We start from the raw sequence: 27,357 nt of genomic DNA on the forward strand, positions 1-27,357 counted from the left end.
CTCTCTCCCCTCTCCTTTCTCCTCCTCCTTTCCCCACATGACCCCCGAGGGTAGTGTGGTTGTGTCTACTCTGAACTCTCCCTGATATCTCCACCTCTGGTTAGTCTTTGCCAATATTGTCCCTTTTATGTACAATAAACATTTTTCTTCACCTGGGAGCAGTCACATCCTTTCCTTTCCTTTTTTCCACTCTGTTTTCACTTTTAAAAAGTGATGTTAATGGTGGAGCATCTTTCAGGTATATGCCCAGGAACGGTATAGCTAGGTCTTGAGGTAGCACTATTCCCAGTTTTCTGAGAAAGCACCAGATTGATTCCCAAAGTGGTTGTAAAAGTTTGCACTCCCACCAGCAATGAAGGAGTGTTGCCCTTTCTCCACATCCTCACCACGACATGCTTCACTTAAGTTTTTTATCTTAGCCATTCTCATAGGTGTAAGATGGAATCTCAGAGTTATTTTGATTTGCATTTCCATGATAACTAAGGATGTTGCACATTTCTTTAAGTGTTCATCAGCTATTCAGAGTTCCTCCATTGAGAATGCTCTGTTTCGTTCTGTACCTCATTTTTTTAATTGGATCATTTGGTTTGGTGGTGTTTAATTTCTTGAGTTCTTTATATATTTTGAATATTAGCCCTTTGTTGGCTGTAGGGTTGGTGAAGGTCTTTTCCCCGATCTGTAGGCTGTAGTTTTGCTCTGTTGACAGTGTCCTTTGCCTTACAGACATTTTTCAGTCGCATGAGGTCCCATTTATTAATTATTGACCTTAGAGCCTGATCCATTGGTGTTTTGTTCGGGAAGATGTCTCCCGTGTCAATGAGTTTAAGGCTCTTCCCCACTTTTTCTTCTAACAGATTTAGTGTTCCTGGTATTATGTTGAGGTCTTTAATCCACTTGAATTTGAGACTTTAGCCAGCAGGGGATCAGGACAGATGTGAGGACTTGCAGCCAGACTCTGGGTAGAGTGCTGAGACTTGTATGGCAGAACACGCAGATGGAAGGGCCTGGATGGGTAAGGAGCCCCACAGGGCGACAATCAAGGCCAGCGCATCTGGACCCAGAGGGGCCTGTGGAACCAAGGACAATGCATGCAGAGAAGCTAGACCTCTGTTCAGATATAGCTGATGGACATCTCATTCTCCATGGTTACTTTGGGCGGAAGGAGGGTGAGAAAGATATGAGCAAGGAGATAACAACTGGGATGTAAAGTGAATAAAATTTAAAAATTAAAAAATGTAATAAGTGGTGTTAAGATGAGCTGTGACATTAAGCTATCCTGGATTTTGTTTCCCTGCCCCCCCCCACCCTTTTTTTCCATACGGTTTTAAATCTGCACAGCTCTTTAGCCTTTTTTTCAGGCTCAGATTCCTAAGTGACTTTTAAGGATGCACTGGTAACTCTAGCCTGGAGACACTCTACAAGAAGAGGTCTGAAAGAAATGAGAGCTAGGAAGGGTCAGGTAGGAGCAGAGGGAAAAGAGATGGAAGAGCGTGCTGTCTCAGGCTGTTCTCACTCTTAGGTAGCTCAAGTGCTGTTGATTGTGGCAGTCTCCCTTTGTTCCTACACTCAAGGCTCAGCCTATCACAACTACCAAGGTGTGACGGAAGTTGTTCTTGGTAACCATACATTTAGCTCCTTGTCTGTGAGACGGTCTGATCTCTTTCCCGAAATAAGCCGAGCTTTCTTAGAAGCCGTCTTTACTTTGTTTCCACTGTAATATGACAGGCTGCTTCAAGTTCCTGCTTTGTGTTTTTTGCTACAATGGACTAAAGTTGTAGGCTCCAAGTTGCTTTTTTGTCAGGGTATTTTATCTTAGGAAAAGACAACAACACAGTGAAAGGGTCCATCTTGATTGACAACTTGACTGCTTTTAGAATCACCTAGGAGACACATCTCTCGGTGTTTCTGTGAGGATGTTGCTAGAAAGATTTAAATGAAGTGTGTAAGGATGTCGGTGAGGAAGAACTAAACAGTTCTGTCTTAATTATGATGACAGGCAGGCACATCTACTGCTCACCTTACGCACATCCATTCTTCAACTATAACTGCAACCTACATCGAGGAGAGAATTGTTCCACAGTCTTGAACCACTTGTCCAGGCAGTGTTCCTAGAAGTTCAGCGGGAGACTTCCGGACGCCAGAGGGAAGCAGGGAGTACAGCTGTACAGCAAATTCACAGCAGTCCCGGAGTCTCTAAAAGGTGGTTTATCCATTTCAGAACGTCCATCCACGGAACAAGGAAACACACAGCAGCCACGCCACCAAGACACGCCGCCAAGTTTTCTTTGGTTAACTGTTCCTTAATTCGCAATTCACGCCAATCTAGCCCTAGACAGTGTAGTGGCCCCTGCAATGGCAGGGTGTCCTGCTCAGGTGCCCGAGTACCTCACTTTCAGTCCGCCCCCACCCCCACCCCCACCCCCGATTATCTGGAGAGTAATTCCTATCTTCTCGTTACTGTGGGGCTCCCAGGCCCAATTCAGAGCACTCTGTTCCCTGGGGGGGATTCCTCAGCTTCGTTTTCGAATTAAGAAGTAGAGTGAGGCTTAAGACAATGTGGGCTAATTTCTAGCATTCTTCCCAGCATGCTCGATGAAGTGCTCCCAGCATACCCTAGAAGGCACTATTCTCATCTAGACTGTAAAATATGTTCCCTTACCCATTCACAATTATAGGATATTCCTGTTGCCCCCGTCACATATAGTGTGCGTGTACACACATACCCAGCCCGTACCTATTCAATTTTTAAGGAGCAGAGACTAACTCAAATTCTGATCTTCTCCCCACTGTAGGAGTACCCCTGGTTCAGCATCCAGGAAGTGACCATTAAAGAACCAACGCCCAAATTGCCGCAGATATCTAAGCCAAGAGTCTTCTGGAACTTTGAAGAAGACCCATGTCACTCTCGGGCCTTAAAGGGGAGAGGTGCTTTAAGGGAAGTGTATCTTTTTGTCAGCCGACAGAAAATAACCCCCAACTGGGGGCGAAAAAAAGATTTTTGTCCTAGCTGTCTTCACTTTGAGTGGAGGGCCAGGCAATCCAGGGGATCCAGACCTATTAGTAGGCTGAGGCTGCCCACCAGAGGGGATGTGAGGAGAAGGGTTGGAGGTGGGGAACTGTGGGTACCTGCCTTAAGTGGGTGGATCAGTTGAAACAGGAAGCTCTAACTCTGTACCGGGGGATGGAGCAGGATGGACAAGAGGGAAGGAGGCGGAGAGACTCTCAGGAACCCACCAGTGCTGGGGTCCCTAGGGATGCTGGTATGGTGGAGGGGCCTGGAGTTCCAGAAGATGTGGATGTGGTGAGGGCCTCTGAGGAAGCAAGACAGGAGGGTCCTAGAGTCTCCTGGGAGACGGACCTGTTGAGGATCCCCAACGGGGAAAGAAGGGTCGAAAGGCCTGGAGTCTCCAGAGATGTTGACATGTTGAGGGTCCCCGATGGGGCAAGAAGCGGGGAGAGTCCTGGCACCTCCAGGAATGAGGGCACGGTGAGGGTCTCTGAGGAGGACCAGGCGGAAACCCTGAAGGAGAGAAGAAAAAGAGTGGGGATGTTCCTGCAAGTCCAGGAGGCAAGAAGTGGGGAGGAATCTGAGATACCTGAAGAGACCAGCGAGCTGGTGGTCGCTAAGGGGAAGGCGCCAGAAAGGCCAAAACAGGAGTGGAGAAATCACCAGCAGGAGCCAGAGGAGCAAGAGGACGGGCAGCAGGATGAAGAAAGGGATTCAGAGGAGGAGCAGTGCTTAAAGCCCTACACGGAGGAGACAGGGAGGCGCTATAGCTCAAAATCAGTGAAGCACAGGAGCTTAACTGCGGGTCTACTCGGCCACAGCAAGAGTCAGGGCAAGTACCGCCTGGAAAGGAAGCCCAGCCTGCGGAGCCGCCCTGAATCTTCGGCTCCCTGCAGCTTGACCCTGGCGCCTCGTTTGGCGCAGCCAATTCGCTCGACCCTACCTCCTCCGGTGTCGTCCCTGCTTCCCCGAGTATCCCTGGAGCCTCGAGTGTCTTCTCCGGAGGCCCGGGTGTCCCTGGGTCTGGACCAGAACCGTCTGAGCACCTTGAGGTTACCGGAGCCGGAACTGGAACTGGAACAACGGCGGCCAACCATCCGTTTCAGCCTCTGTCCCAAGTCATCTCGCCGCCTGTCACAGCGGTCTACTGCCCCCTGCGTCTCGTTCGTCAGTGCCTTCAACGAGCTGGCAAAACTGGGAGACCCGGACCTGCTGGAGATGGTGAAGGAGGAAGGTAGGACCTAGGACCGCACGCCAGCAGGCGCGCGAACTTTCCCCGCGGGGCGTTTCTGGGGGGAAGTTGACAGCTGTGGGTTTCTGCCCCGGGACGGTCCCAGCTTAGCGAAGCCCGTGCCTGCCAGGCGGTGGGTGACATTCTGCGATGCACCTGCATACTAGGGACCTGCAACTCGCGAGTCCCTAGGATATCCTGGCATCTGTCTCAGACCCATTGACCCAAGTAATTGGTATGGTGTGGCTCCCTGAGTCCGGAGGTTCTGTCCCTGAAAGGTGGATTTCCCAAGGATAGCCTGTACAGATGGCGGCGACTCTCAAGCAAGGAACTGGCCCTGACATCTTCCTGTCAGCTGTTTGCAGAGCTTTAGACATGACCTATATTCTGTTGACTTATTAGTTAACACGTTTTTTCCTAAACATCAGTTTTCCTGCTGTAATCTCCAAGCCTCGGTTCTCATAGTGATTCTGGAGTTTGTCTTTTTAAAAGCCCTGTTATTTAGATATAAAAGGTATTTCAGTATTGGACGAGGGAAAGATAAGCTCTCTCACTCTGTAGCCCAGCCAGGCTTTGGACTCACAGCAAAACTCCTGCCTCAGACTTTGTGCTTACTGTTTAAACATTGGTTTTCATTTTTTCTCTCACAGGAAGTCTATGGAACATGTAGTCACTCTGTGTTGAGTATCTTCAGAAGTGGCCACACTGTGTTTTTAAATGTCTGCATAGTTTTTTAATCCCACCAGTGGCTTTTACTTTTTCTTTGAAGGGAAAAATATATATTTAAAAATGTGCATGATGCGATATTTTTCTGGGTAATAATGAACAATATGTCATTGCATCCACATGGAAATGAGTGATTTCGGGCTTTCAGGAATTTGCATCTCAGTGCAAAGTAATCACAAGGTGAGCCCACTTACTAGAAGCAGTGAGGTTATGGACTCCTTGTCAACGAAGGCTTATGAGCTTCTGCCTCCCCTGGGAGGCACCCCTGATGCTCACCTCTTTTCATGGTAAATCACTCATCTTGTGATTATTCATGTCATCACAGCTGGTCCTTGAGTTCGGATGGAGGTGGGAGAAATTCATATTGCTGGGAAGTCTAGTGTCTGCATCCTGTCTGTATCTCCAGGCCTGGGAGCATGACATTCCGGAGAGCAGGGACTTACCAGCAGAGCTCCTTGGACAACCAACTCCTGTTTTTCTAGGTGTAAAATCAGAACTGTCTCCTGCTTTGCTGTATTGGTCTGGCTGCCCATTTGTTGTAGTTGCTTTTCGATTGCTGTGAAGAGACATTACAACCAAGGCACTCTATAAAAGAATACCTTGGAGGTGGGAGTGCTTACAGTTCCGAAGGTTACAGCCCATGACCATCATGGCAGGAAGAACACACACACACAGAGAGAGAGAGAGAGAGAGAGAGAGAGAGAGAGAGAGAGAGAGAGAGAAAGAGAGAGGGGGGAACTAAATGATATGGTCTTTTAAAACCTCAGAGTTCAAGCTGGTCGTGGTAGCACATGCCTTTAATTCCAGCACTCGGGAGGCAGAGGGAGGTGGATCATTGTGAGTTTGAGGCTAACCTGGTCTACAAAGCAAGTCCAGGACTACCAAAGCTACACAGAGAAACCCTGTCTCAAAACACACACACACACACACACACACACACACACACACACACACACACACACACACACTCAGAGGTCACCCCATTCCCCCAGTGACATCTTTCAACAAGGCACACTTCTTAATCCTTCCCAAACAGTTCCACCAAATTGCGCACCAAGTATTCAAGTATATGTGCCCACAGGTGCCATTCTTAGTCAAACTACCACAGTGTTATTTATGCTTCTGTGATTGCTGTTGACAAGCTGGCACTGGGAAAAAATAGATTTAAAAGTTAACATTGACGATAGAAGTTTAAAGCTGGATATGAAGTCATATATTTACAGATATTTTAAACAGAGTGTCTAATAAAAGCATCTTCCCTTTCATCATGAGGATACTTGAGTTCTCACACCGTGGTTAGCTGTTCTCAACAGGAATACACTCTAAGAAATCTGCTGTTAGGTGATTTCAAAAGCCTGGGTGGTAGAGCTTCCTCTTGTGTGCCAGGACACAGTACAAACTTGGGAGCCTTAACACATCTGTGGTCTGATATTGACTAAAACAGTGTGTGTGGTGGCACATGGTTGCGCTTTAACTTTGCGATGCTGGTGAAGAGTGTAATATGAGATGATTCCTTGGCAAACACCAGGGCTATTTTGGGGCGCTAGTTTTGCAAGAGAGCATATTCTTGGTAGGATGATTTCTGTGAGAACTGTTAGCTCAGTCTGTGCTGGCTTTCATTTCTAGCATGTTCTCTTTGGCGGTTAGTACCACCCTTCGCATCTCTGGTTTCTCACATACAGCAAGGTTCCAGTGACAGATGAATCTTAAAGTGCTCATTTGGAGCTGGCACCAGCTTTGACCTCTTCAGATCCCTTAGTTTTTGTTTGTTTGTTTTGTTAGGTTTTTTTTTTTAAGATTTATTTTTATTTATTTTTAAATGGTTTTTAGATTTCTTTATTTTATGTGTATGAGTGTTTTGCCTCCCTGTGTGTGTACTACATGAATATATGATGCCTGCAGAAACCAGAGGAGGGCATTTTAATCCCCCTGGACTGGCATTACAGATAGTTGTAAACTGCCATGTGAGTGCTGGGAACGGAACCTTATCTTCTACAAGAGGAATACATGCCCTCAACTGACAAGCCATCTCTCCGGCCCCTTATGTTCATCTTTATTCATGTGTCTGTGTGTCTGCTGTGTGTGTGCAGGCACCTGTAGAGGCCAGAAGATGGCCTTGGAATCCTTGGATCTGGAAAAACAGGCAAGTGCTGGGAACGGAGCAGAACCTCGGTCCCCTGGAAGAGCAGTGTGTACTCGGAAACCCTGAGCCCTCATTTCAGCCTGTGAATGTGTCTGAGATGTGAACCTTGGTGTGTGAACCAAATGATGAGCCATGTGTGTATTCTCTTTAAGGGAAAAAAGAAACCTATCCTCCTCAATATTTCTGCTAAGTATTCATGTGGTGGTCTGTGGAAGGGCTAGAGAGGAGACTATCTGAACTGCCACAATGCGCACCATCTGCTAGGCTGAGGCAGAGGAGATAGTTTACTCCAGGGAGGGAACTCCTCTGAGATTAAAGTTTAAAGTGTGAGAGGATGGCAGGGCTCAGAGGAAGTTGGAAGCCTTCCAATACCCTTTGTCAGAATTTTCAAATCCGTGGGGCCAAGTTCTGATTAGAGCTTGCATGTGTTTATTCTGCCTACTTCTGTGTTAGGCAAAGCAAAGCAAACAGGTGGAGGAGGGTCTGCTATTCAGAGTTCTCACCTTCTCTCCTTAAAAATGGAGCTTTAAAGTGCTCTGCGCACCTTGCGTAAGGATGTGCCTTTGGGGGACGCTGCCACAAGAGTCCATTCGTTTACTGTGTTGTTCTTTGTTGTAATTGTGACCATGTTTTTTGTCTTCAAGAAAAGAAAAACCTTTCTGAGTTGGTACCCCATGGTAACTTGAGAGATAAATGTGTGTCTCTGAGGGTCTTGAATCTGGCCTCTTTCTCATCAGGCTTGCTAATTCATTTTGTGTTGCTTTAGTGGGATGTCTGCTAGTAGTATATAAGAGGAGCAGAATGGTATTTAGCTCATGGGTTTGGAGCTAAAGACTGACACATGTGCAGCTTAGGGCCTTTCTTGCTATGTCACATGTGGTGGTGGCTGATACTATTGCAGGAGTGCATGTGAGAGATCCTTCTATAGCAAGACACATGCCAGAAAGACTTGCAGACATGACATGCCCTTTCTATGACAGCGTGTTCTCCTAAGGAATGACTGAGGCCCCTCTAGAATTAAATTAGTTTTTTCCAAACATGATGCCTATAATGGCCCAGTTACATGTGACTAGGCTCTTACCTTCCCCTCCCAACAGTGCTGCGAAGCGATTCGGGCTTCTAGCACGTGAAACCGTGGAAGACGCACTCAAGACATATTTAAACCATAGCACAAAAGCATGTTAGAATAATCAGTCTACATTTCACTCCCAAGTCAATTGAGAATTGTTTCGGGGTGTGGCTGGATCTTGAGCTATATATTGAGGCTGGAGGAGCCCATGCAGTGTGATTTTGTGTATTGCACGCCTTTCAAATGATGTTCGCTTTCCGTTTTCCTCTCTTGAGTGAAAAAGCCAATACTCAGGGAATCTAAGTGACGCCGTCATCCATGCTTAATTTTCATGATATGTTCACACGGGTAAAAGTTATGTGTTCTTAAGAGCACCTTCTGCAATGCAAAGATATGAATATAAAAACACCTCTCAGAACTTCACTCTGACACTCTGAAATTTAACCGAAATAATTTATAGAACTTTGGAAAAAATGAATTAGAAATATAACATATCCTACTAATAGCAACAACATCAGAAAGGATCTCCTTGCTGATGCCAAGTGCACAATCATCTCATTTAATGCTCACATACCTTAGGAGATGGAGATGGCATTGCACCATTGATGTGTCAGCTGAAGGCTTTGTGTTCACGCCATAGTCTTGCAAGGGAAACTATGGGCGTTGTACTTGTTTGCCACAGTGCATTGCTTCCCTATGTACACTAACTACCATTTGTTTGTGAAGAACACACTCTGAGGATCAAGTGGGAGTCTGAAAATGCAGCTAATATTAAATCTTGTTATCTTTTTCTCATGTCTATGATTAAGTTTAATTTTCAAACTAGTCATCATAAGAGATGAACAACTATAGCTAACAGCAAAGAATGACTATCACCACGGGTTGCAATAAAGTTATATGAATGTGGCCTGTCTCTTTCCCTCATAATGATCGTGCTGCTGTGCTCAGCCTTCTGAGAAAATGAGCAGCAGGGACTTGCACAATCTATGAAGAGGCATTGAGCTTCCTAAGTCACTGTCAACTGTGGGACTTTTATGGGATGTATTGTTTCTTGGATTGTGTAAGCCCCTCATAAGTGGTAGCCTTATGTTTTCTACATTTTCAGAATATATGCTAACCCTTCCTGGAGTTATATTTGTCAGAGATGGTCTGTAAGTGACAACAACATTTCAGATCATTTCTACTGATATATTTCTCCAAAACTTTATTGTTGTATAAGAAGTTATTGACTTGAGAGATATTTCTCCGTGTATTCCCAAATTGGTGTCCTTAGAGATTAAAAATCAATTTTGTATGTAACAATTGGCACTGGCTGGAGCTTGCTGAGGATGTGTGTCCAAATGACTAAACACTTGGCCATCATGAAGGTTTCTGGGTGCTTAGAGACTGACCTTGTCTGCTTGAAAAGTGATATCATGGCTGTAAACCCAGAAAATGACAGAAAAAAAACATATTATCTCTCACACAGTGAGAGCAAATAGGTAGATGGCCACTGCTCCCACCGGATGGTCTTCAGAGGGATTAGACTATCTCGTGACAAGTGTGTCAGTAAGAGTTACACTTGTGTCCTATTGATGGAGGTTGTGTCTTTAGAGTCACAAGTTCTTAGAGAGAGCCATCCTTTGGATGTTGGCTTGGACAGCTTAGCTCCTAGAATACCTTGTACATGTTATTTCAGTAATTTTGATCTTTGAATTTTGTTGGCTTGTTGAATTCCTGTTTCTACCTCGTGTAGACTTTTGAACAGGAGCAGGCACCATGATAGATTTTTTTTTCTCATTTCTTCTAGGCTTAAGAGCCAAAGGACTCGAAAATGTTCTCCAAAGAACTGAGGTAAGTCAAATGTCCAAGCATTAGCTCCACTATATATAAAGTACAAAACTTAAGTCAAGGTTAGCACCTCGGATGTGCAGCTGCCTTGGACCCTGCGTATCCACTCCTATAATAAACTATTCTCTCTGTTCACTGACTTGCTCATCTTGTAATGTGCGGCAGACACCACGCCTCATTTGCTATTTACACTTAACATAGATCTAGCATTCTCACTCAAGGAAACCTTTCCGAATAGGTTGTCCAATTGCTTGATTTAAGAAACCCAGAAGTTTTTTTTAAAAATCCCTTTAAAAACTAGAATTTTAAACAGAGAGGAACAGGATACAGTCTTGGAGATCAAACATATCTTTGAGCTTATCCTGAGGTTTTCTGTACCATATGTGCAAGGCAGTAACTTTCATCTGAGCACAGTGGGGAAGTGTAGTGCTGGCTTACGTGTGACACCTGTGTAATGGTTGTTAGTATGGGATATGTTTTTATCAAGGTCTATGCCTAGTTCAAGTGGCTCAAGAACTAGAAACATCTTTACACTAAAACAGTAAAATCAAATACAGTTGGTCTCCACATCTTCAAGTCCCAAATTTGTGTGCTTAATCAACTGAGGTTTGGGGGGAGGAAGCGTGATACCTTCTTGTAACGGTGTATTGTGTACCACAAGGGCACGTGATGGAGTCACACAAAACCAGAAGGCTACTGTTACACTTCTGCTTGGGGCATTCAGCCTCTGTGATGATTTGGGGATCTTCTGAATGCATAAGGCCACATTGTGTTACTTGTAGAAGTTTGTGAGATCCACCCACATATCACCGTTGTTCCATTTTGTGCCACTTTACTTAACTGCTCAGCGGCTGGGGTCTGGAAAGGAGGCCAGGACACATGAAAGGCATGCCGCTGTTGGGCAACCATAGGGCTTGACCATGGTCAGGATTCTTATGTACAACAGGTCAATGACAAGGGAGACAATGAAACGCCTTGCACCTTGCAAAGAGCTTTTAAAAAAAGAAAGAATGAAACTATATTGGTTTATGTTTCAAGGTGAAGACATAATGGTAGGTTTGGGGGCCAAATCAGAATAAACTTTTCTTTTTCCTAAGGTGGGAGATGGTCAAGCTAGTTCCCTGCTCACTTTCTTTAGGTATATAACTGTGCAACCTGCAGTTGTTTCATACTTAAAACAACAGTGCTCTCTATGTGGTGGTGGAGTGCAGGTATCTCAAGGCGAGGACAAAAATTAGGTTCCTTTATTGTTTTCATGATGGATATGTAGCTTCACTATTTTATTTTATTTATTTATTTAACAGTTTTTAAAAGATTCCTTTTGTTGGCATTGCGCAGTGTGTCTGGTGTGTGTGTGTGTGTGTGTGTGTGTGTGATGCACATGTATGTTCAGGTGCCTGTGGAGGTCAGAAGAAAGTGTAGGAGTTATAGGCAGTTATAGGAACAAATCTCAGGTCCTCCAAAAAAGAAAGTACCAATCATGCTTAACCTCTGAGACCTCTCTCTCTCTCTCTCTCTCTCTCTCTCTCTCTCTCTCTCTCTCTCTCTCTCTCTCTCTCTCCCTCCCTCCCCCCCTCTCTCATTTGTTGGTAGAGGCTGCCATTTCCATTTCAGAATTGTCTGATGGGTTAGTTTTATCTGAAATTTTCTTATATTTTAATGAGAAAATGGGATTCATAAGTGTAACTTAGGTTGGCTGAAGTAGATTGAATATACCTGTGCTTTGTCATTAGTAAGGAGGCAGAGTAAAACTGACTGTAGTTGATGCCTGGCAAAATCCATTTTGTACCCACTACAGCATATGTGCATATTCCCCAGGGCTCCTGGAGTAGCCTTAATCCACAATTACTATTTCTCAAGACTGATGTGACCAGATCCAACCAGTTCTAGTGAGATATTGGATATGATGCTGCCAAAAGGAGATGACTGAGTGTCCTGTGTGTATAGACCTCAGTTAATTTTTGTTAGCTGGGACCATTCCAGATCCCATCCCCGGATATTCATAAGTGGGTAGGGAAGACCTCAAGAGCCAGTTTTGTGATGTGTGGATCACTGAATAACAAATGGATTCGAAACCCATGTCCAAGAAAGAAGTGCTTTAGTTGCAAGTGGCTTGTGTGTATCATGTATACGTAGGGATTTTTCTTCCTGGACGTGTTTTTTTTTTTAAAGAATGATATGTCATCTCCAAAGGAATAAGTTCTAATAATTTCAAGCCAACACCCAGAAGCATGAAGTGTCTATCAGTGAGTGATGTGTATTTATACTGGTCCTGCCCAGAATCCTTAAAATAGCAGATCTCTTGTTTACTTTACTGTGGTGTAGAAATTTTTAACCACTTCAACTGTTGCAGATTGTCTCATGACTTTGTAGAGCTTTCTCTACAACTCCCTCTCTCTCCCTTTCTCCATCCCTCCCACACACAGACACATGCAGAGATTCGTACACATGTGCATGCATACATAAGTACATAATGCATACATATGTACATAAATACATGCATACATATGTACATAAATACATGCATGCATACATACATGCAACTTCACATACCATTTCAGATGGGAAATTGGCGTTCAGGTTTTGTGGTGTCACCCAGTATTGTTTCTACAGAGAGAACCTCACTGTTCTTGCTTTGGAAACTTAAGTGATATGACTGTTCTACCTGAGCCATTCTTAACAGCAGTGTATCTCCCTCCCCTCACCCTTCCTCTTGCTATTGACAGAGCATGGGCAGCAAAGAGACCAGCTTCCTCATCCCTCCAGAGCCACAGCCAACGGTAAGCAGCGACCCGTGCTTCCTTTCTTGGGTGGACAGGCACAGATGTCCTTCCGTAGCCTGAACTGGGGATATTGTCACTTAAATCCCAGGCTCTTGAGTGTGATATCTGAGAATGTATTACTTTTGAAAAAAAGTATTTCTTTAATAAAAAAGAATCACATCAGACAAGGCAAGGAGAATGACATACAGAGGGTGCCAGTTTGCACTGTAATAACTCCCAGCTCTGAAGAGGTGTCATCAAAATTTCCCTATGCTTATGGGAAGAATCTTGGACTTGAACCCTCAGCCTTCTGAATCCATTATAGCATGCTTAGCTATAAGTTAATGCCTAAGATAATTATAATTTAAACCTTAAAAATTAAACTCGGATACAATTTAGAAGTTACTAAATTTTAACTTTTATTAAGTTTAGGTCTTTTTTTTTCTGAGTAAATAAGGGTACTGTTAGGGAAGACAGAAAATGGAATTCAGGTGTCCTCAGTTCCCCTGACATTGTTTTTGAGGGTCCTTAGTTGTCCTTGGCAGCCATGTCTCCTCTGCACCTCCTGGTTGAGACAACTCTGGGTACTGGGTAGCTTTCTTGTGGCTGGTGACCTCCGGGGTTGATGCTGGCTTTTCACTGTGTAGAATGAACCTCAGCTGTAGCAGTCCTAATGAGTTCCTCTCACTCAAATTGGAGATGGAAAAAATAAGACATATCCCTAGCTTTGCATCACGTCCAGGGTAAATTATAAAGCTTGCGCCTTGAAGATTTGGCTTAATGTAAGTTTTCTAAGGTTTCTCCATTACAAAGGTTCTGTGTAGTTTTTTTTGCCCGATAGATGATAGTTATAGGGTTTTTGTTGTTGTTGTTTTGTTTTTGTTTTTTTACTGTTATTAATAGTGCCAGAGATTGAATCCAGGGACATCTAGATGAATGTTCTACCATTAAGCCACATTGCCTTTCTCTAGACTTCCTCTGTCGGGGACTTTCCCTCCCCCTCCCCCACCACATTAACTGATAGATGTTTATTTTTATCTCTCGTGTTTTAAACTCAGCAATTCTTTAACTCCTTGAATTAGAGAGCCTTTCAGTGAGGTCCATATAACTTGGGCACACCCCTGTTGTCCTGTTCTATTTTGTTTTTAGTGTTTTCCTTATCTCTGATCCTACAAGAGACTGCAAGCTCACCTTGTGCATTTCCTACCGGAAATGAAGTTCTCTAGAGAACTTTTGTTTCCATTGCGACCAATTATCATGAAGTTAAAATCTGTATCACTCAAGATCTGTTTAGACACGTTCAAAATAGAAATATGTGAGGAGCACCTGTACAGACTGCCATAAGTGCGGGAGATTCCCAGCACACACATGTATCCCAGCCTTGAATCCAGTGTTGCCTAGGGGACTAAGCGATGGAGAGGAAGGCGTTGTTTCTGGAACCAGAAGGAGAAAATAAAGTACACGATGTACATGTACATCCACCACATTTAAACACAGGAAAGTGAGGGTGGTTGGAAAGATGCATCCTGGTTTTCGATTAGAGTATAATTGAGCCTATTTTCTCTTTCTAAAATAAACATAAAAATGTTTTTGAAGTTCAGTCCCCACCCCCCACACTCACACACTCTTTTTTTCTTTACTGACCCATGCCTTTTGCGTTCTCTTTAATAAAAATATTTTTTCCACCAGTGTAAGGGACAATTTCTCTGATTTTTCTTCTGCAAAATAGCATTTAATTGTGTTTAGTCTATGACCCCTTTTGGGTTAACTTTCATCACCTCAAAGACCCCGAGGCTCACCATACCATCCCTTAAGTGTACTCATGTCTCTTAGTGAATCTGTAGTCAATTCAAAGAAAATATCAGTGGATAACAGTAATCCTCAGATCTCACCAAAGATACCAGGAAGATCAAAGTACAAAGGAAAATAACTTCAGATCCGCAGAAGAATGTAGTTTACGCCATGACTGACCTCCACCATGACAGGACAGTAGTGACAGCCCTATTTGTACACACAAACACTCATTAGATCCCAGAATAGTGGTTTCACACTGTCTTAAGTAGGGTTTTTATTTCTGCAGTGAAACACTGTGGCCCAAAAGCAAGTCAAGGAGGAAAGGGTTCATTTGGCCTACACCTCCACAGCACTGCTCATTATCAAAGGATATAAGGACAGGAACTCATGCAAGGCAGGAACCTGAAGGCAGGCTCCGATGCAGAGGCCATGGAGGGTGGAGCTTACTGGCTTGTTCATCATGCCTTACTCAGCCTGCTTCCTTATGGAAAGTAAGACCAGCCCCGGGTTTGCACCACTAACGATTGGTTGAGCCCACCCCCACCAGTCATTAATTAAGAAAATACTTTACAGGCTTGCCTACAGCCTGGCCTTATGGAGGTGTTTTCTCAGTTGAGGTTTCCTGCCCTCAGATAACTCTAGCATGTTTCAAGCTGACATAATAAAACTAGCCTGCAAACACACACACACACACACACACACACACACACACACACACACACACCCTCACTAGCTGCTTAGGTCTCCCCAGCGTTGAAACAAACCTTCCTGTGAATTACGGAGCAATGCAGGATTTTGGATGCTAGGGATTTGACTTTTTTCAAGTTTTCTTTTCATAATCGAGGGGATTGAATACAGGGGTTTCTGCCCGCTAAGTATTTAAGCACTTCACTAGGAAAGTAATTATTCTTCTTGATAATGTCAGGTCATTTCCTTAGTGTCTTAAATGATGCCATGGCAATAAAAATGGAAGGCTATTCATTATCACAGTAATTGAATGGTATTTCCTTTTCAGTATTTGGGGAAGTCATGGAATATTCAAAATTAAATCCCATGTGACCTTTTCTTTTTCTTGGTCTCTTGGAGACAAAGTCTTGCTATGTGTCCCGGGCTGGTTTGGGATACTCAGTCACCCCCCCCCCCCGGGATTACTGGTGTGTGTCACCACACTGTGCTGCTATGCAAATTTCCCACACTGTCAATCACTGAGTAATGTTGGGGATTTCTATGTGTCTTGATGGGAGCATGTTTAACAGGCTGATTTGCTTTGCGTTTCTGTTATTACTGCATTTGGTTCACCACCTCCTTTCTCCCTCATCTAAGTTCCAAACATATTTTTAAAGTTTTTTTTTAATAAAAGATTTGTAAGTTGAGCACTTTTTCCTTTTCATTCTTTTTCTTTCCATTTTGTCCTCCCCTCATGTTCGATTCCTCTGCTATTGTGCTTTAAACGGTGTGTTTAAATATAGCATTGGCAGTCCTGTGGTGTGTATGACGCTTGAGGGGCGACAGGATTCCACTGCGACAAACATAAGCTGAAGTGGAAAGTTTATCAGATTCCCTGTAACACAGCAGGTGTGGGCATGACACGAGGGAAGCTCGCCAGACTCAGACTCTCCCGGGCCGGCGTCGACGCAGCCATTCGGGCTGCTTTAGCGTGGTGGCGATCTGGAAGAATTAATGCTGGCACTTAACGAGCTAGAACAGCCTGGTTCCAGTCTTGCTCCTGTCAGCACCACCACCTTGCTTTAACCTGACTTCTTTGAAACCAGGGCTTGCTATGATAAACTCCTGCCGGTAGGTGGCGGCCTTACTTTAAGGAAGCAAACCCCGCCTCTGAGGAAATAGCAACCTTGCTTGGAGGCTGAAATGTCTCAGCATAGCCATCTACCACTGAGCATGTCTTATTCGTCTGTGTATGTGTTGGAATCTTGACCCTGAACCGGATTTGCTGACTCTCGATTGGTTGCTTCACAGCCTGAGAGGCGATTCAATTTGTTCCTGAGGAGGCGTCTTATGGTAAAACAGTGCTGGCTGCTGATGCTTACTTATGCCTGAGTGTCTGTAGTAACAGCCTGAGTGCTTTTTGTGTCCTAAATGCATCCACACGGAGGGACTTATGGCTGACTCTCGGTTCCCAAGCTGCTGGCATTTAACCACGATGATTGTTGGTTGACAATCATTTCCATTTCCTAAAAGCATGGTGTGTAAACCCATTTTCACCCACAGACAATGTAAACACCTTCAGAGGCTCACGAACCACCCGGAATGAAAGTCATTTTAAGCTAGAAGGCAACCAGGTATCGCTTTGTGGTAACTGGGCTTCTCTAAGGACAAATATACACACAAACATATATATAAACATATTACATACATATGTATGCATGTGTATTCTTTATATCATGCCTTCAGTAAAATAAAAACATGATGTATTTTAATAGCATCCAGTTGTCTGTAACAAAATTGAATGCATTTTCTGGTCCATTTGGCGCTAATCAAGTTTTGTTAAGAATCTGAAGACTTGGGCTGGAGAGATGCTCAGTGCTTAAGAGAGCTGGCTACTCTTCCAAAGGACCTGGCGTGATCCTCAGCAACACACGGTGGCTCACAACCATTTGCAACACCAGTCTCAAGGGAATTCTAGGGTTAGCTTTTCTGAACAACATGAACTTTCTTAAAAATATTAGTGATTTTTAAAAGTTCAACTGTGCAAGGCATGGTGGTCACAGAACTGCGAAGCGGGAGTTTTTGGTTCTCTCACTTGTCCTTTGGCTACATGTAGATGAATTATGTCTCTCTAGATAATTGTCTTTGGTACATTTTGGTAGAGTTTATCAAATATGGTAATTTTTATTTATTAATTAATTCAGATTACATCTCAATTGCTATCCCATCCCTTGTATCCTCCTGTTCCTCCTTCCCTCCTGCTTTCACCCTTTTCCCCTCCCCTATGTCTGTGACTGAGGGGGACCTCCTCTCCCACTAAATGGTCATAGGCTATCAAGTCTCATCCCGGTAGCCTGCTTATTCTTTCTTTGAGTGCCACCAGGCCTCCCCACTAAGGGGAAGTGGTCAAATATGGGCCACCAGAGTTCATGCCCGAGACAGTCCCCACTCTCCACTCAGCTGTGGAGAATGTCCTGTCCATTGGCTAGATCTGAGTAGGAGTTCGATGTTTACTGCATGTATTGTCCTTGGTTGGTGCAGTAGTTTGTTTGAACAGACCCCCCTGGGTCCAGATCTGCCCGTCATAATGTTCTTCCAGGTTTCTAGGACCCTCTGGATCCTTCTATTTCCCCCATTCTCCCATACTTCTCACACCTAGAGTCCCAATAGGATGTCCTCCCCTCTGTCCCAATCTCCTGGTAAGTGAAGACTTTCATGCGACATGCCTCTTGGGCTAGTGTCCAATTATAAGTGAGTTTATATCATGTGAGTCTTTCTGCTTCTGGCTTAACTCACTCAGTATGATCATTTCAAATATGTTAATTTTATAATGGTGTACAACCGCATCAGTGAGCATTTATTTTCCCTTTAAAAACTGATTTATAGTGAAAGTATAGCAGCTTAATTTTTCTCAGGCTTTTTACATTCTTTTATGAAAGGGGAGAAGGCCAGGGGCCTTTTCAGTTACATATTCAGATACTTCATTCGTTCGTTTTACAGTTTTATCTTTGTTTCTTTGTTCATTTCCCCTCTCTCTTCCTCACACGCTTAAGAGCCTCTTCCTCCTCCACCACAGTTGCCAGGAACCCATGGTAAATAGAATCACTGTGCTCACAGATCACAAATAAAGCACAAAATGTCTCCCTGTTTGCGGCTGAGCACCGCCTGTCCCTTTTACAGGGACTCCAGTCTGACAAGTGCAAAGCAGCACAGGGACCGTAGAAGACTCTCACATAGGATGTGCCTGCTGAGAAAAACCAAGGGTTCCAACTCCCTATCCACCAGTTACAGGAAGCAGCTGGGAGAGATGCTGCTGCTGTCAGTCACCAACTTTTGCAGGTTGCTGAGCCTCACACAGAGCTGTTACAAGTACAAAATATTACCCCATTCATATGAAGAGTGAGGAATACAAAATCAAATGTGCTTAGTATTTTTTTGTTTGTTTTGTTTTGCTACCGTAAAAGGGAAGGACTCCTTGAACTTCATGTGAAAGGTAAACTTTTAATTTTGATTATTATATTGAGAAAATCCACACCACTCTCAAGAAAATATGGATTCTATCTCACTTGAGACACTGATAACAGACTTAGACATGGTGAGGTCATCTGGCCAGCTACCTGATTCTTAACTGTAGCTTGATTTTGTCCATCTGTAACCACTAACAGTTTATATTAATACAATGAGACTCCATTAGTTGGCCTGTATTTGTTCCCTGGGAAAAGTGTATAATAATATAGTATACTAATTGGTAAGGTGTTTTATTAAAACCACATATTTCTGTCTGAATGTGCATTTTTAGTTTCAATGTGTAAATATCTTCATCTTACATTTTGGCCCAATTGTAGCATTTTTGTGAGAGCATATTGTTAATATATTTAAGCATGCAGCTGCTTTGTTTCATCCCTTCTTGAGTATATATCATTTAATCCTCTGTGGGAATCTTGCTTCATCAAAGGGGCCTGATTTCTGTTATGGTTTGTCATATAACTTACTGTGTCAAGTGTGGAAAACAATGAAGTGGTGGCCAAAATTACAGCCAGCTTCCTTCATGTCTTTGCCTTTTGGGAATAAACAACAATGTAAAATCATGTCATGTGTTGTCTTCTACAGTTTCAAAGAGATGAACAAAGCAAAGATTCAGTCTTCTTCAGAGACGGAGTTAGGCAGATCGACTTTGTCCTTTCCTACGTGGACGATGTGAGGAAAGACTCAGAGCTAAAGGCAGTGAGTGCTTACCTTGGAGAAGTGGGTAAATAACAAGACCAAGCTTCTATAGACAGAACTGACCAGGAACTTACCGCGTTTACAGCCAAACAGCTAACATTTATTTTTCTGACTGTTTTGGAGATGGTGACAGTAGCAACGTCTTTCTCCTCTCCTGTCCACTTCCCTTCTTTTCCTCCTTTTCCCTCCTTGTCCCAGTTCTATTTCCATATGACCGATATTCATTTCATACAGCTTGCTTTTGATACTATGTGTGACCCCACAGATAGAATATTTATCTCCAGATCTAGTGCAGTGTTTCTCAACCTTCCTCATGGTGCGACCCTTTATTACAGCTCCTCATGTTGTGGTGACCAACACCCCATCCAACGTATCTGATATGGGATGCCCCCCCAAGAGGTCACAATGCACAGGTTGAGGGGAATCACTTATCAAGCACATGCAGTTTTCATCTTCAAAGTGTATGGCCGATCAATCTAATACAAAATAGCCTTTGTGCCAAGCTCTAATCCTGACTCCACCACTAATTACTTACTATGTTTATGTATGAACTTTGCATTACTTCCTCTAAGACTACAGGGTAATGTTCACATGGCCAAGCGTGCTTTCTTGTTTGTTGCCCCAACCCCAGGGGCTCAGAATGCTGGTAAAGTATGATGAGTGCTCAGTAACTAGACAGGATTTGAAACAATGAACAAGTGAGTTAATCCACACATGTAATGCTCTATATGCACGTACATATGTGTGCAGGTATCTATTTATATGATGACGTGTTACACAGATAACGCCTTGAAAACTGTGAATGTATTCTCCAGTACCTGAGCTTCCTTAGCTTTGCATCTTTCTACTTTGTTCCAGTAACCATCCACCTTTGCCTACGAAATACATAGACGATAGCCATCTTTGTATCTTTTTATGCCTCCCATGGATGCTCCCTTCACACTTGGACCTTCCTTGGTACTGTTGCTTCTCATGACCGTCTTTCTCCTTAGGCGGGACTGCGCAGGTTGAGTACCCTGTTGTCTTTACTCTTTCTCACTTGCTACTAAAATTCCTGAGTTTTGCACATCATCAAATTGGCCTCATTTTCATTTGTTCAGCCCCAGGTCTTCTTTTTATTTCTCCCACTGTTGACACTGTCACTCTGTCCCCCACCACTCCTTTCTGAAAATCCAGGGACACGGCACATGCATAAGTGTTCATCTTTGCATTTGTCTCTTCTGTTCTTACCTGTCCTTTACCAATGTTTTTAGCTTCTAATTTAAGTGCCCATTTCTTTAAAAAAAATTGTATCATCAGTAGTGACTGCAATTCTGTAAGTTCATTCAATTTGCCTGTTTAATTAATTTACCTCTCGAATTTTTCTTGCCCATAACCTTTTTAAAATCATATATATGATCAGAAAAAGTACTATTATATTGCTATGATTTTTTCCTTTTTTATTTTCCTCCTTCTGTTCCTTCTTCTCTCTCCCCATCTCAGCCTTACTTCACTCCCTCCTTTCTGTAAACTTCTTCATTAGCAGATGTTGTCTGTGGAAAGTGTGTCATTATTATAGATGTGCATAACACATTTTGATCATGTTCACACTCCCCCCCCCATTTCTTTACCTATTTCTCTTCCCCATCTTTAATGTTTCTCTATTTACTTTCACACTCTTCCCCAACTCCACAGGCAACACTTGTTCTGTTAGGCCAGCTTTTTTCCCTTAACAGGCTGATCTCCAGTTATTTTTATGGAAAGGACATAAGTTTTATTCTTCCCCATCATGCATATGCCACATTTTCCTTGCCCACTCATCTGTTGTCTTAGTTAGGGCTTCTATTGCTGAGAAGACACAGTATCTACAGCAACTCTTATAAAACTAAGTATTTAATTGGGGCTGGCCTACAGTTTCAAAGGTTTAGCCCATTGTCATCATGGCAGGGAGCATAGTGGCATATAGACAGACACGGTGATGGAGAAGTTGCAAAGAGAAAGTCACTGAGCCATGGATGGTATGGACTCTTGAAATTTCAAAGCCCACGCCCATTTCCTTCAACAAAGCCACACCCACCCCTAATCCTTAGCATATGTTGGTTATGCTATAGGAATCTGTGGTGTAGCCTGTAGTACAGGAATACTATGCAGATTATGTACAGTAACCTACAAGGACACACCTCCCAGTCCTTCTAAGTAACACCATCCTCTGATGACTAAGCATCCAAATATAGGAGCCTATGGGAGGCATTTTTGTTTAAGACAATAATCTACGGATGAGCATCTGGCTGATCCATAATTTGGCCAATGTGACTAGAGCTGCAGTAAGTAGGGTTCTGTAGGCACCTTCATAGTAACTGCTCCTTACTCCTCTTATCTTCATGCAGCTTAAGCGTGACAGTTAACAATTGCAATCACTCAGCTTCATATGTCTTCATCACCCTTCTCCATATTATATTTAATTGCCAAAATCCACTTTAAATAAAACCAACTCTTTGTGTACTATATGCAAACGTCATACATCCCAACATCAGTGTTCATGTCCACATAAAAAGCAACATCCATTTCTCTGTTCTTGTCTCACTTGACTAATGTATCATTCAGGGTTCTCTGAAGCAGCAGAACTTAAAGAATGAATCTCTTTTTCTATGTATAGAGAAAGGAGATTTATTAGACTCACTTATAGGCTATGGTCCAACTAATCTAACAATGCAGGCTATGAACATGAAGCCCAAGAATTCAGAAGTTGTTCTGTCCCTCAGTCTGGATGTCTCCGCTAGTTTTCAGTAGACAATGCAATTCTGAAGAAGTAGGCTCTGACGCCAGTGAAGGACTGGACTTGCTAGCAAGGTGAGAGCAAGAAGGCCAGGAGCAAAAGCTTCCTTCTTCCATGTCCTTGTATAGGCTGCCAGCAGAAGGCGTGGCCCATGTTAAATGGGAGTTTTCCTGCCTCAGGATCCCGATCAAAGGTGTGTGTCTTCCTACCTCAAAGGGCAAATTAGAAGTGGATTCACCCACTTCAAACCAAGCAAAAAAAATCTCCCACAGGAGTGCCCTCCATTTCTGGATTGTAGTTCATTCCAGATGTAGTCAGATAAACAACCAAGAACAGTTTTCACAGCTAGTTGACATTCCATAGAGTTAATTCCATTCCCTGCTGTGTGTCTTCTCTTTGTTTCTGGGGCGGGGAGGCTCTACATCCTCTGGAACATTCTACCCTTTCACTAGTTCCTCCTGGTCAATCTGTCCTTCTCCTTTGTCTCTTGCAATGGCATTGAGATGGAGCACAATTCTCAATGTTCAATTTTTTTTAAAGCTTAGGTTGATGTCTTTGACAACAGTACTTTGTCTTACAGCTTTAAATCCAAAACGTCCTTTTCTAGTCCATAATTATCTGCACTGCCACATAACTCAGTGAGCATTCACATATTTGTGCATACTTCAACAATGTCTAAACCACAAGTTATACCCTTAAACTGACCCCCAAAGCCCGACCCCTCTTCAAATGTACTCCATGTATAATTCTGTAAAATTATTTGTAAAACTCATCAATTTTAACAGTTACAAAGGAGGATAGAGTTGGATCAAGTAGTTAAAATCATGTGCTACCCTTGCAGAGGACCTGAGTTCACTTCTCAGCACACATCTGGGTCAACTCACAACAGCCTGTCACTCCTATTCCAGAGCATCAGTGCCCTCTTCAGGCCTCCACAAGCACTGCACTGGCATGTGCACACACAAATATTTAACTTGATTTATTACAAGGTGTTATAAATTATCTCTCAGAGTATATCTATAGAAAATAATTTGCATGGAAATTGGGATAACAATATCATTCTTTTTTTTAAAGGATCTATATGAAGAAACCCTCTCACAGATAAAAGTTTTCCTCACCTAGAGGAAATTCCTCAACTAGAATTTCCTTTTACACATTTTCTTGCTCATGTAAATGGCTACCCTCACACATCTCTTATTACTCATTAAATCATGACTTTTCAAAAAGAAACCTAAGTCGACTGATTGAAATAGTGTAATCTTTAACCATTTTTCTTTTGGTATTGAGTTAATTTTATAATTATGTAAATTCATGATTACATGAGTGTATAATTGATTAAAAAATCGCTATTTTACAAAATATGACAAGAGAAATTTTAACGTAAGTATCATGCATATCATAAATATAGGTTGATGAGGCACAGGACTTGATGTTGTTTTCTTCACTTATAAATAAGATCACTCCTAGAAACAAAGGGTACAGTTATGTTCTTTGGTTCTTATACATCTTAGTGCAATGTATGGTGATTTTGATCAGTATGCTGGCAACACCAAGTCATAGATTTCTTGAAACCCCTAAGTTTCGTGCAAAAACTACAAGAAGGTGTATGGCGAGGTAGCTTAGTGGCTAAGAGCACTGAGCGCTTTTCCAGAGACGCTCAGTTTGGTTCCCATCACCCACACGGTGACTCACAGCTGTCCATAACTCCAGTCCTAGAATATTAAATGTTCTACTCTGTCCTCTGTGGGCACTGCACACATATGGTGCACAAACACACATGCAGGCAAGACACTCATACACATAAGATAAAAGTATAAACTATTTTAAGAAATATAAGAGTTTCATTAACCACAAAGACATTAATGTTTTAAGTAATGTTTAATGATGTGGCACTCGCTCTTAGCTCTGCCATCAGTTCTCTTGAACTCTGGGGAGGGGGGCTGTCAATGATGCTTTAACTCACACAACGTCTTGTTTTTGCAACTAAAACGCCACTCACTCTGTTGGTGCTGGATGCAGCACCTGAAATTATCCTCCATTCCTACTGCGGTTTGATGTGGTTTTTAGAAATTTGCAGGATACCTTATATTGTAGAAGTGTAGTTTAGTGAAGATGGCTGAATGAGGAGGGTATTCACGGTCATAGGCCCCTTGGTATTACCTCTGGAAATGGGAAGAACACACTAAAGTGATTCCTTATGGAACTTGTCAGAACCCCAAGGTAAAAGTACCTATTCGTCATAAATGGCTCTGAACAGCCTAGTGAGGCCTTCCTGAAAATGTTCACACTTCAGTCACAGTGAAGGCTAGAAGGTTTGCTCGATCCTACAAGTAATTATTATTTGCAAACCAATGACCTGTAATAAATCTTAACCTTTCTTCTTTCTCTAACTGAAAGTCCTCTTGCTATTCAAGGACAAAAGACAGGATAAGATGCTGGCCTGTGGTGGCATTAGAACTGTAATTTATTTGAGGATCGCTGGTCTTTGTGATGTTGAGTCTTTCCAACTAGGAGCCTCTGTGTGTGTGTGTGTGTGTGTGTGTGTGTGTGTGTATGTGTGTGTGTATTCCAGAGGTTTTATTCATAATTTTAAATCATGCATTAAAACTGTGCATATCTTCAAATAAAGCCTGTCTCTTGGAGACCATTCATATTTTGTAGTTCCATAGTTTTGTCAATTACGGTATATTTCAAAAGCTGTTTATGGTCTGAAGGTGGGGATGTTTTGTAGGGTACTTTTATGTATAACCACAGAAATCCTGTAGCCCTCTGGAAGCACAGCCTTATATCCTGGCTCTGATTAGCTCTCAATAAGCCATCTCCAAGGTTAACCAGGCATGCCAGTTAACACAGATTGGTGAACTAACCATGAACTAACAGGTTACCCTGGCACCACCAGCAAACACAAAGGTCTAGCATGGCATTGCCAGCTAAGACAGAGGGTCATGCTGGCACTGACCACTACCACAGAGTACCTGCACCACCCTCTCATTTGTTTTTGCCACAGGAACGAAGACGAGAGTTTGAACAAAATCTCAGAAAAACAGGTCTTGAGTTGGAGGTTGAAGACAAAATGGTAACTACGGTTGATAAATTGCACAAGGATCTTATTTTAAGTGGGGCTTTGGCCTGTTCATGTTTGGCTGGATAGGCGTTGGGTTTGGAACAATACGTAAATATTTTGACTACAGAAATGTGCATGGAGACAACAGACCTGCATTTTCACAGGCCAGTAGTCAGTGAGGTGCAGTACAACATAATCTGTAACTTACTTTTCTATGTAGTAGACCTTCCTGTGAGCTCTATGAATTAAATGAGTAAAGTGAGTGGGAAGTACCTAGCAACAAGCATAAAATATATAATATAATATATTAATAACCTCATATAATTATCTAAACAAAATCCTGAGGTCAAGCTCACTTCAAATTAGTATAATGTCGAGAAGTATGTTTTAGATGACATTGATTATGTTGTGATAGCATAGGCACAGCTCTGAAGTATATTTTAAACACAATTCTCTGTCTGCATGGGTCACTGTAACGCTTTCTCCCTGTGGCATGCATATATACACATGTGTATAATGTATCACACACACATATATGGTCTGTTTCTATGTTACTACATGCCTTTCTTTCTTTTCTCTCGCTGTGATAAGACCTCGTGGCCAAAGCAACTCATAAAAGAAAGTTTCTCTGGGGCCTATGATTTCAGACGGTTAGAATATATGGTGGAGGGACAAGGTGTGAAAGCAGGAACAGCTGAGAGATCACATCTAGAGTCACAAGTAGAAGGCAGAAAGCGAGACACTGGGCCTAGAGTGGGCTTCCCCCCAAGCGACACACCTCCTCCAAGGCCACGCCTCCTAATCCTTCCTTAATAACCCCACAGACTAGGGACCAAGCATTCAAACATACGATCATGCAGAGGCCATTCCCCTTCAAACTCCCATAATACGCGTGCATAAACATCTGAGAGCAATCTTATTTCCCTTAAAAGTTGCTTAAAGTTGAATAAATTGAAGTCTTATTTTCATTAGCTTTCTTTCATGCCTCTTTTCTTTTGCAGAACTCTGAGGATGGGCGAACCTATTTTGTGAAGATTCATGCCCCGTGGGAGGTCCTAGTCACTTACGCTGAAGTGCTGGGAATCAAGATGCCGATTAAGCTGAGTGACATCCCACGGCCAAAGTACACACCCCTGAGTTACATGCTCGGGCCGGTGAAGCTCCCAGCTGCTGTGAAGTATCCTCACCCTGAATATTTCACTGCCCAGTTCAGCAGACACCGGCAGGAACTCTTCCTCATTGAAGACGAGGCCACTTTTTTTCCATCATCAGCGAGAAACAGAATTGTAAGTTGTGAAGGCCTTGTGCTCCCCGCTCCACGCATGTCGGACATGACTGAGCTTTTGTGCTTATGCATGCTCAGTGCTAAGCACTCAGGGTTTTCCTAGGCATAATATAATCATCTGATAGTCCTATGCAGGCTAAAAGCCTATTAAGCACCCTATCTCTCAAATATTGCTTGTTTAAGAACAGGTAATTGATTGTAGATACAGTAGTGAAAGAGACATTAAGTTGTCTTAGAGTTCCATTGCCATGGAGAGAAACCATGACCATGGCAACTCTTATTTAAGGATAACATTTTATTGGGGGCCGGCTTACAGTTTCAGAGGTTTAGTCCATTATCAGCGTGGCATGAAGCATGGCAGCAGCCAGGTACACATGGTCTTAGAGAAGGAGCTGAGAGGTCTACATCTTGATCTTCCGGCAGCAGAAGGGGACTGTGTGCCACACTGGGAGTATCTTGAGCAAAAGAGACTTTAAAGCCAGCCTCCACAGAGACACACTTTTTCAGACAAGGTCACGCCTACTCCAACAAGGCCACGCCTCCCAATAGTGCCACTCTCTCTGAGGCAAGCCTTCAAACACGTGAGTCTATGGGGGTCATACCTACTCAAACCACTGCATACATGTTCTCAAAGCAGCCTCTTACCAACAGCCCAAGGGTTTGGATTTTATATCATCACTGTAAATTGATTTCATGATCTTAAAAGTGAATTTTAAAAGTTTAAAGTCAGAGAATATTGATCATTCTAATTCAGTTTGAATATTTTAATTTATGTACAGATAGACTTTGAGGAGCCTTGGA

General features: G+C 43.0%; 1 protein-coding gene across 4 annotated transcripts in view; it reads left to right on the top strand.

Moving 5' to 3' along the window:
* Nucleotides 1–2,944: 2,944 nt before the first annotated feature.
* ANO5 (anoctamin 5) overlaps nucleotides 2,945–27,357 on the top strand; it is a 64,498-nt gene continuing 40,085 nt past the window's right edge. For 2 of the 4 annotated variants that reach the window (XM_084772149.1, XM_084772150.1), the window contains exons 1-7: nucleotides 2,945–4,241; nucleotides 9,966–10,009; nucleotides 12,733–12,786; nucleotides 16,540–16,581; nucleotides 19,339–19,452; nucleotides 25,215–25,283; nucleotides 26,273–26,557. In XM_084772149.1, the coding sequence (XP_084628275.1) occupies nucleotides 3,182–4,241; nucleotides 9,966–10,009; nucleotides 12,733–12,786; nucleotides 16,540–16,581; nucleotides 19,339–19,452; nucleotides 25,215–25,283; nucleotides 26,273–26,557 (1,668 nt within the window). In that variant the 5' untranslated portion in view covers nucleotides 2,945–3,181. The remainder of the gene's footprint in view (nucleotides 4,242–9,965; nucleotides 10,010–12,732; nucleotides 12,787–16,539; nucleotides 16,582–19,338; nucleotides 19,453–25,214; nucleotides 25,284–26,272; nucleotides 26,558–27,357) is intronic. The other 2 variants (XM_084772151.1, XM_084772152.1) reach the window with 2 other exon arrangements.

This window comes from Acomys minous, assembly GCF_964271855.1.
Source record: "Acomys minous genome assembly, chromosome: 2".
NCBI lineage: Eukaryota > Metazoa > Chordata > Mammalia > Rodentia > Muridae > Acomys > Acomys minous.